Source organism: Malaclemys terrapin, chromosome 11 (genome assembly GCF_027887155.1).
Source record: "Malaclemys terrapin pileata isolate rMalTer1 chromosome 11, rMalTer1.hap1, whole genome shotgun sequence".
NCBI classification, from domain to species: Eukaryota; Metazoa; Chordata; order Testudines; family Emydidae; genus Malaclemys; species Malaclemys terrapin.
The window spans coordinates 78,078,127-78,088,286 of NC_071515.1; the positions used below are offsets into that span (position 1 = coordinate 78,078,127).

The 10,160-nt window shown below is 60.5% G+C and overlaps 1 protein-coding gene across 1 annotated transcript in view; it reads left to right on the forward strand.

The window, feature by feature from the left end:
* The window catches only part of TTLL4 (tubulin tyrosine ligase like 4), a 42,894-nt gene extending 33,253 nt beyond the window's left edge, over positions 1 to 9,641 (forward strand). The window contains exons 14-19 of the mRNA XM_054044384.1: positions 306 to 443; positions 3,162 to 3,264; positions 4,470 to 4,680; positions 6,969 to 7,039; positions 7,942 to 8,024; positions 8,504 to 9,641. Coding sequence (XP_053900359.1) covers positions 306 to 443; positions 3,162 to 3,264; positions 4,470 to 4,680; positions 6,969 to 7,039; positions 7,942 to 8,024; positions 8,504 to 8,666 — 769 coding nt within the window. The 3' untranslated portion in view covers positions 8,667 to 9,641. The remainder of the gene's footprint in view (positions 1 to 305; positions 444 to 3,161; positions 3,265 to 4,469; positions 4,681 to 6,968; positions 7,040 to 7,941; positions 8,025 to 8,503) is intronic.
* Positions 9,642 to 10,160: the final 519 nt, after the last annotated feature.

The window sequence follows — 10,160 nt, forward strand, 5'->3', positions numbered from 1 at the left end:
TTGATGGTTCCAGTTTTTAACGCATGCCTGGGCACCAGTCCTCCCCCTTGGTCAGCGTCCTCAGCAGAGAAACGCCAAGGCTGACCAGGCAGGACTTTGTCTAGGGCGGGTTGAGGCTCATTAGTTCAAGGCAGTGAGGCTGCCTGTGCTGTCCCTTGCTCCATGGAGCGGGGGCGCTAGTCCCCAGCATTAAATCAAACTGAACCCAAACAGGCCCCATGAATGGCTCTCCAGCGGGGGAGGGGGGCAGGGCTGCTGGAGCCTCCGGCCTGGAGCTCAGACAGGTCCGTTCGATTTCCTCGCAGCCTCCATTCCAATTCGCCGCTGGACGTGAGCATCAAGGGCCAGATGATCCGGGATCTCCTCAACCTGGCTGGCTTTGTTCTTCCCAACGTGGACGACGTGGTGTCGGGCTCAGGGAGCACCAGCAGCTCCACCATCAGGTCAGGGCGAGGCTTGAGAAGGGCCTGGCTGTGTGGCCTCTTCCTTCCTGGATGGACATGTCCGGCTGCAGATGCTCCTTGGCATTCCCCCCCTTCCCTTCCCACCCAGAGGCTCCAAGCTATGCTGATAGTCTAAAGCAAGGCTGACCTAGGGTTGCCAGGTGCCCAGTTTGTGACCGTAAAGTCTGATCTGACAGTGTCCGGTCAACACCCAAAGTCTGGTTACTGTGATTGGGGGAGGCGCTGGCTCCTCACCTGCACTAGCCCATTCTCAGCTCCCAGCCCAGCTCCGCAGGCCAGTCCCTCCGGACCCGGACCCGGGCAGAGGGGAGGTGGATGGGAAAAGCAGCAAGTGAAGGGAGGGGAGAAGAGGAGTGAATGGGGGCGGGGCCTTGGAGGAAGGGACGAGGGGAGGTTCTGACACTCCTGCTGGAGTGTCCGGTTTTCAAATGTTACAAAGTTGGCAACCCTAGGCTGACCCATGGGAACGTGGCCTGCATCTGCCCTGATCTTCACCCGCGGGGTAGCCTGCAGAGCGCCGGCTCCAGCACTCTCCATTAGCTGGGAGCTCCTCCTGTCGCTGGAGCCACCCGGTGTGTAGCTACCCACTAGATTTCCTGGCAGGCGTTTCCATTGTAAAGAGATTTGTCAGCCCCTTGCAGTTGCCCTGTGTTCCCGCTAGCTGCAGCGCGACCAGGTTCAGTGCATCTGGGGCCTGATCCGTAGGAGACGATGGGCCGTTCTTGGTGCTGTCACCATTCAATGGTTCCTCTTCCTGGCTGGGCCAGGGAGGTTCCTTGCTGTGTCTGAGCGCTCTTGCGACCACAGAAGGACATCAAGGAGGGGAGATGATCCAGGGCATTGGCCGTACCTCTGGCCAGTCTGGAGCCTGTTGTCCCTGGAAGTGGCTACCAGTGGGCACAGGGCCAGGTGTTAGTGTCTGTACAAAACAGGCAGTTGTGGCTGTAACTGCAAGTTCCCACGGGCAGTTGTGCCTTGTTCAGTTTGCAGGAGCCTCTTCTGTTCGTCACTTTCCCTGCACCTCTGAATATGCCGCCTCCAGTCTGTGTTCAGGGACGGTCACCGGCTGCTCGTGTGTCTGAGATGGTCCAGGTGCTTTCTTATGGCTCTGCACAGATCTGCAGCCACTTCCCTTTGGCTTTTATTAAAGGGGAAGGAGGTGGGAGGGGAGTGCTGCCCGCTCTTCGATCCCTGCCTCCAGACGTAACCAGGGTGAACAGCCGAGGAGGGGGATCAGATTTAGTCCCAACTCTTCTTTCTGCCAGCTGCTTTGTGAGGCACGTTCATGTGCCCACCGTGCCCCCACACTCCCACTGCCACGGGCCAGCCCGAGCGAAAACGGCCAATTTCTTGTGTACTGGTGGCTGTTCACGATACATTCTGTACCTTGCTAAATGCAGCGTTTGACTATTGCAGGAGCAGCAGCGCATCTCCCAACATCGGTAGCAAAAAGCCCCTGTAAATGTTTCATGTCATTGCTGTTAGCAGCTGTCCCAGAGTCCCTGGGCGATGCTCTGGAACTGCTCCCCACAAAGCCAGTCAGGACTCTGGGGAGCCTCCTCTCCCTCGGAGCAGACTGTCTTCAGGGCAAGGAGCTCACACGGCTTCACCTCCTGGGTCTCTCCTGGGAGCATTCAGCATATGCCCCTCCGTGCGCTTCCCACAGCGAGTCCGCCCAGGCAGGGTCCTGGGGAAGCCAGAGGGTCCTGCACCCCCACTTCGCAGTCAGACATGACTCTCGGCCAGCCAGTAACACAGAGGTTTATTAGATGACAGGAACACGGTCTAAAACAGAGCTTGTAGGTACAGCGGCGAACGGGACCCCTTGGCCGGGTCCATTATGGGGTTCAGAGAGCCAGACACCCCCGTCTGCCCTCACTCCTAGTCCCCAGGTAGCTCCAACTCTCAAACTCTCTCCAGCCCCTCCTTCTCTCGGCTTTGTCTCTTTCCTGGGCCAGGAGGCCACCTGATCTCTTTGTTCACCTTTAGCTATTTCCTTGTGGGGGGTGGGGAGGGGACGGGGGAGGGGCCCTGGCCATTTGTTGCCAGGGAGACAGAGTGTCAGTGATTTATGCACACTGGCCTTTCCCCACCACCTAGAGACTTAAGAAATGCATAGGGGAAACTGAGGCACCCACACAGTATTCAGAGGAAACATTAAGAACAGTCCCACTTTGTCACAGCAGCGAATTATAAGAGTTATGTAGCAGGTTCCTGGCATTTCCGTTCATACTCAGTGTTTCTCCTTCTTCGCTGTTCAAATCCCACCTGGCCACGTGCTTTGTTAGAACTCCTGAGCCGGGGGGTGCGTGGTGAGGTTAGTCAGTCGGTCGCTGGCCCTTCGCCCAGAGCTAGGGGAGCTGGGCTGCTGGATGTGCCCCCTCTCTGAGGAGGCCCAAAACCGAGCACTACAGATCAAGCGTTAACCCAGGTCTGGCTGCTTTCCCTAGCCAGCCGTTCCCTGTCCTCCCTAACTTCTCCCCGCCCTTTCAGGTGCTTTTTACTTCCTGGGACAGGCCGCTGGGTGCCCTTAAGCTGCTGCTGCTGTTCAGTGCTCCCCAGTGTCCCGGAACTCGCTTGGAGAGGCTGCGGAAGGGCAGCGTGTTACCCGGGGCGTCTCCTTGCTGATCTAAGTGCCCACTTGGCCGAGCTCGCCCTTGGGTGGGGGAATACTGATGGCACATCTCCTTTGTTTAGTCTAACCAGCACCATGAAGGAGAAGCCGAAGTCAGCCCCGGAGCAGTTCACGGCAGAGAAGATGAAGCGAGCGTATTACTTGACACAGAAGCTACCTGATCAGGTGTGAGGCGCGTCTCTTCCCCAGCACTCGCCGCAGCTGCTTTTGTCTCTCCCCCCCCCCCCCCCCCCCCTCCGACGAGCTGGCCCTGTGGCCTGTTCCCGTATTTCAGTCCCCTGCTGTTTCTCCTTTTCACGCTGCATCCCCTCTGACTGGGGCAATCGGGTGTCAGTCTAGTTTGTCAAATGCTGCTTCCTATTGGGGAACTTCTGGTTCTCGCCCTTCATTTGCCTAAAAATTGATCAGCCCAGTTTCCTCCGCAGTTATTTTCATGCCATTTGCGTTACGTTTGCAGTGGTTACATCCTGACGTCTCACTGTGGGAGAGCTGTCTGACAGGCGCCCTGACCACCAATGAATTGGTTTTAGGAGAGAGCAGGACAAATCTATGAGGGCAATTGTATGAAGGGGGTGGCTTGTGATGGTGGGGGCAGGGCTCAACAGCTCTGGAGGTTGTTTCTGGTTTGTATCTGATGTTCCTAACACTCATGCTTCAGGGTTTGAGTCAGCCAGCAGCAGGGGTCAGGAAGGGATGTTTCCCTGCAATGTATTCTGGGAGCTTTTTAAATCTCCTGCCTCTGAAGCATTGGGATAGCCACGGCTGGAGACTGGCCATCGGGCGGGGAGGGGCAGGGCTCTGAGGTGGCACTGAGCATTCTCTCTCTCTCGGGTGTGTGGCTGGCTGGCTCTGGCTCACACGCCTAGGGTCTCGCTGATTGCTGTATGTGGGGTGGGAAGGGAATTTACCCCCAGCTCAGACTGGCAGGGACCTTGGGGGTTTGTCTCCTTCCTCTGCAGTGTGTGGGTCACTTGCCAGGTTCATCTGGGTGTATCTCACGTCAGCATTGCCCTGCCATGACGGGGGCCTCGGGCACTGGTGCCCCTCGCGCCCTCCTCTCCTCTGCCTGTGGCACATCATGAGCTGGTCTCCTGTGGGCTGTGCTACTTGGGGTCTCATGTCCATTGAGAAGGTTTAACCCGGGCCTTGGGGATTGGGACTCTGTCCCCAGCTCACCACGCTTCCTTTGGGATTCTGCAGGTAACCTCTGTGCCTCAGTTTCCCCCTCCTTAATACCTGCCTGTTGCTCAAGGGACGTCCGCAGTCAAGTGCACTGCGACCCCGGGGTGAAAAGCACTGTGGGGCTGAGCAGTAGGGAGGGGAGTGGGAATCTCTAGCTCTTCCTGACCCTGGGGCACTCTCGGCTGCAGGATTTCTACTCCTCCGTCCTGGACATCCTGACCCCGGACGACGTGCGGGTGCTGGTGGAGACTGAGGACGAGTTTGCTCGGCGCGGGCACTTTGAGCGGGTGTTCCCAACCCGGATCTCCATGCGGTACCTGCGCTTCTTCGAGCAGCCGCGCTACTTCAACATCCTCACGGCCCAGTGGGAGCTGAAATATTACTTGAACAAACCGCGAGGTAACCAGCTGCCCCCGGAGGCATGTGCCGCCGGCTTGGGGCTGGGCAGGGATGGGTCTTGCCACATTGGTCATCCGGTGCCATCATCAGAAACAAACACACCAGGCCCTGGGCCAGCCGGGACCATCTGCCCTTCTGCGTGAAGTTTTGGGGCCAGCTGGCTGCCCTGCGGCCATCACTTCCCTAAGAGATCTGTGCTTGCTACACGCAGCAGCTTACCCCCCCCTTCCACCCACCCACCCACCCCGTGTGCGTCTCCATTGGCTGCAGCATCTCCTCCGCCGGGTCGCTGGTTCTGAGCGCCACCGCGGCCCCAGGGTCGGTGTGTTCTGTTCGCTCTGTTGTGGGCAGAGCCCAGCTGGCTTAGGGGCTGATCCCCTTTGGGGGTGTTGTAGCTTGTCCTTCCCCCAGGCACTAGGCCAGGCTGCCGTATCTCCTGCGAAGCCGGCACACCCCTTTTGGCAAAGGGACTGGTTGGTGCTCAGAGCACCCCTGTAGAGTTCACCATTGTTCCCTATACAGCAGGGCGTTCGTCCTCCCTGCCCCCCACCCACCCGAAAGGGCCGAGTGCCGCCTCTAGATTCGTAATACGTGCCTTACTGCGAACCTCCGGCCCTTCCGGTAACGTCCCGGGACCAGAAAGTGTGAACACTTCTCCCGTTCCTGCTGTCCCGTCCCGGGGGAGTAACCGTGGGCAGTGGCATTAGACTGGTCTGTTTCACTTCATTCTCATCAGTGTCAGCCCGGGCCCTCTCCTACAGGCTGAGATCCCAGCACTGCCTGGGAATGTTCAAATTGTTCAACAGCCCCTCGGGAAACGTCTCAGTCCATTTGGGTTTGTTCCCACCTGGGAAGTGGGGGGGAATCAGGTCTGTGCCCACTTCTTTTGCTGCCGTGCGATGTCTGAAGGAGGCCTCTGAAGCGAGGGGACAATTCTGCCTGTTAAACACTCGAAATTCAGGTCTTGTCTCCCCTGGGAGACTGTCGGACGATCGGGACGGGCAGGGGGTATCCAGGACGGGTTGTCCCCCTGGGGGAAAGCCTGTGGATTAATCTAAACTGCACAAGAGCACTGAGTGTGGAATAAGAGCCCCCACATTGCTGTGCACACTAGTTGTGCTTTAAATCCACACCCAAGCTCCTTCCCCACGTAGACAAGCCCTTACGTGAGAGGGGAAGTGAGTTCTCTTGAGGCTGCTCAGAATCTGTGGGATCTTTGAGCCAGCCTCTCCCTCCCCTCCACTGAAGAGCTGTGTCCATGGCCGACCTCAAGTTCTCCAGCAACACCAGAGATCCTTCCACAGGAGCAGGGAAGCCAGCTCCAGGCATTTCCCCGGCAGCTGAAAAGGGCCCAGCCCCGGCCTTTGTTCCCGGACGTCCCATACAGTCCCCTTTAGAAACCAGCCGCCTTCTGCAAGGGGAGGCAGCTGAATGCCAAGCAGCCCCCTTGGTCTCTTGCAGAGGGATTGGGCCGTGCGGAAGCGTCAGGCTGAATTCTCTCTCCTCCCGCAAGCGGCTGAATGCATTCTCCTCTTCAGGCCGCTGGGCGGTGTTGCAAGGTCCCTGCAGGCCAGCAGGGCCTCCTCCGTTAGATGTGCCCATGCCGTGTAGCAGAGCCATGGTGACTCCAGCGGGGAGGCCTCACGCTGCCTGGCCCGTGCCCCCGGGCTTCTTACTTCGCAGGCCCCTTTCCCTGCTGGGCTCCGTGTGTAATGCGACGGGCAGGGAGCCTGGCGAGGGCTTTGGGGTGTGTAGGATCGCCGAGCTGGGCTGTCGTTTGGGTGTTACCAGGCAGGTGGAATGGGCCCTGGGATGAGATCAGTGTAACATCCCTTCTCCTTTGAGATGACCCAGGAGGTTTCCGTTCTTGGGATGTGTCCTGGGCCGAGTTGAACTCGGAACACCAGGAACAGTCATAACCTGTCCCATCCAGCGACACGGGCTCCGTTTGCCAGCCTGAGAGCGCTGTGCCAGTGCGGGGTTGGACAGATCCCAGCTTGTCTTCAGGTGGGAGAGACCCGGAGCCCAGTGGGAGCAGATCATCTGGGTTTGGAAAGCAACGGAGTAGTTTTGTGGCCACTCTTTGGAGCTGCCATGCTAGGAGAAGGGGAAGCCAATCAGTGAGCTGGTGCGGTCTAGGGCCGTCCCCTTCCCCTGAAGCATCCGACATGCAGGAGCCCAGACTGGCAAACACTGTGTTTCTGGGCGTGGCCAGGGACACCCCGTGCCAGGAGCCCAGCCTCCTCTCTGCGTCGCTCGCGTCTCACTGCCTGCCCGTCCTTTTTCAGGTTTGGATCTGTTAAGAAACTGGTGTCACAAAGGGTACCTGAGCGGGGCACTGACGGACTTGGCCCAGACGGTGAGTGTCTTCCTCGAGCCAGCTTGCCCCCCTTCCCCCTCCCCTCCCGTCTCTCTCGCCTCCTTCCCTCTTTGCGGGCCCATGAGCTCATGCTGGCCAAGGGTCCTGAGTCCAGGGGCTTTCCCTGCCTTTGGGCAAGGCGGGGAGGAAGCCCCCTGGCTCGGGGTTTTCATCACCCACAGAGCGCTCTCCAGCTTCCTCTCCCTCCCTTAGCACCGGAGGGCTCTCCCCACCCGTATCTCTGTCTGTCCAGTGCTCCCCTCTCTTCCAGGGTGCTGGGGGCACCGGGCCTGTCAGTGCCAGCCAAGGCTGCTCAGTAGTACTGAGACTAGTGTTAGGGGTTCAGGGCACTGTCCCGACACTCCGCTGCCCAGTCCTCTGCCCCGATCCGCCTTGGGAAGAGAGGCCTTGTTCTGCCCCCCCCGGGCCAGCCAAGTGCAAAGGCCGACTTCTCTCCATTCAATGGGCCCTGGGAGCACGCTCGGGAAACAGCCATATCCCCAGGGATGCTGCTGCTCGGCTGGTGCCCGGGGACTTGGGCCCCGCGTCTCCCTCCCGCGGGTACCAGCTGGCATCTCCTGGCAGCAGCTTCCGCTGGCCATGGTGCAAGTAGCACGCATCCGCCTGCTTGGCGCGCAGAGCCACGGCCCTCACCTCCAGGCCTCGTTAGACGTTGCACCAAACGCCGCCCCGCCCACCTCCGGGGGGGGTGGGAGGGGGGCACTGCGGGCCCCGTCGGGTCGGTTCTAGCGCTGAGGCTGATGGAGCGGCGGTTGCTGGCGCGATCCAGCGGTTGCAGTGTACGAAAGGTGCCTGCCGGTGGAGGGGGGAGCCGCTGAGCCAGCCCAGGGTCTCTGCACTGAGGGGGGGATTCTGCCATTACCCTTCTTCTCCCCTCCCAGTGGTCACTGCCCAGGCCCCATCTCTTCCCCAAGAGTGACGGCCACCTGAACGGCTTCTGCAAACTGGAATCGGGCCGATTCGGGTGAGTGCCCGCTGGCTGTCCCGGGGCGTGGCCAGGCCCTGTGGGGAGGGGCGGGCGTACCTGGCCTTGGGGCTGCCCTATGGGGAAGGAGCTGGGACTGATGGCAGAGCTGCGCTGGGGTGGGCAAGGAGGAGCTGCCCACCCTGCGTTGGCTTTCGAAGGAGCAGTCGGGCTAGGCTGATGTGCCCGCGGGTGACCTCTCCTGGGTTCTGGGTGTGGTGGTGAGCAGGTCAGGTGTGCAGGGCGCACTAGCAACACCCACAGCTGCTTCGTAACTAGCAGAACTGTCCCGTCAGCCGGGGTGCTCCTGTGTCTGCCTCTTACCCACCGCAGCGAGCTGGGGACTGACACCAAACCCCCTCCCGGGCCCTGCTTGCTGCAACTGCCCCACTGGGACGTTTGGGGGCCTGGGCGGATCATCCTTTCTCTAGCTCCGTGTCCCCAGGCACTAAGCAGCCTGATGTTCCCTTTTCCTGCAGCAAACCTCTTCTGCCGAGAGCTGCCGAGGAGGTTCCCAAGCCCCTGGAGCCCAGCGCTTGCCCACAGAGTTTACCTCTGATCCAATACAGCAGTGGAGCCGTCAAGAAACCCGTCCTCCCGCCGACGCGGCGCCACCTGTCTGACTCCACCTTGGTCATGTGACCGAGAGCCAACGGCCCCTCGCCCTGGCGCAGGGATGCACGAACCTACCTCAAAGGACGCCGCTGGCGCTGGAGGCCGGCGAGTCGGCGGAGCCTTGTGGGCCGCGCGCTGGCCCCAGGGGTATTTTTGGAGAGGGATTATTACTTGGCCAAAGGGTTAGATGCTCAATGTCTAGTTTTTAAAAACAAAAGAAATGTCCGGCCCCTGCAGCCTTGGGAAGGCAGCTTTGTTCCTGAGGGCGGGGGCATTTCAGATCTGCAAGTGCCTCTCCACTGCCAAGTGCCCTCACGCGGCGGGGCCACCGGGCAAAGGGGTGGGGTTGTGTGGTTTAACCAGGCTGAGTTCAGCGCGGGCTAGTGTCCCCCCAGCCCTGGTAGCCAGCAATCCTGGGCTGTGACCCCGACTCAGCCTTGCCAGGAGCTGTTGCTGGCCTCTCCGCCTCCACTGCTCCTTTTCTCCTCCGGAAGGAGCAGACTTTGGGGTCTTTTTAATCCGTGTGGGTCAGCCCCATGCGAGCAGCCCCGAGCTCTTAGCAAACCTCCCCCCTCCGCTCCCCAACCTGCCCCTGGGCCCCCAGGGAAACGGCAGGGGTGAGAAATCAGGGGGTTGTCGCTGCGCTGGCCGCTGGCAACAGCTGCTGCTCTGCAGAGCCCCCGCTCGGGCCCCGTTCCACTAGCAATGCAGGGCAGGCAGGGGATCCCGGCCCCGCAGGCTCGGCTCCTGCCCTACTTACAAACACTGTTGCACTTAGCAGTGTAGACGGGCTCTTCGCTAACGCCTTGGAGTGTGTCTGGCGCGAGACCCCGAGGGCCGGCCCATTGCGGTGAGCCGGGGGCCCTGGGCTGCGGTCGGGTGGAGATGGGGCCTTTGACGGTACAAGCTGCAGCCAGTGCGGTTCCGGGAGGTTCCATCTCCTTGGCCGGGGCCTTTTATTCTGCCCTTTCCCAAGGATCTCGATTAAAGTTTAACACCCAGCGGCACTGACTGATTTGTGTCGCCGGGTGCGCTCGGCAGCCAGCGACTGATCTTCCCTCAGCCAGTCGCGTGCTTTCTCCTGCTCCTTTCCCTGCTCCGTGCCTCAGAGCCACCCCCTTTTTCTCCCCACTGTTCGCCTTGCCGGCTGACCCTCGTCTCTGAGCTCTCACTGTACAGCCCTGGGAGCTGGGGTGAGCCGGGCGAGGGCCGGCGGCCGCAGCCTCTGCTAATCCAGCCACTGGCTGGGAGGGCGCCCGGGGCCAGGGCTTGCATTTCTTGGCCGTGTAGCTACATTCGCACCTTCCAGCCGCCATGCACCAGGGAAGGACGCTTGCTACTTGCGTGCTCGGTGCTGACTGACAGCTCGGCTAACTCCACGGGAGCCTGACACTTAAGAACTCGCCCCAGCTGTCCCCAGCCCTGGGCGCCAGGAGCCTGTTCGTGTTCCTGGGGGTGGATTGCTGCTCGGTCGGGTTGGGAGGGGAAGGTCCAGTGACCCTGAGGCCTTCTCCTTAATGG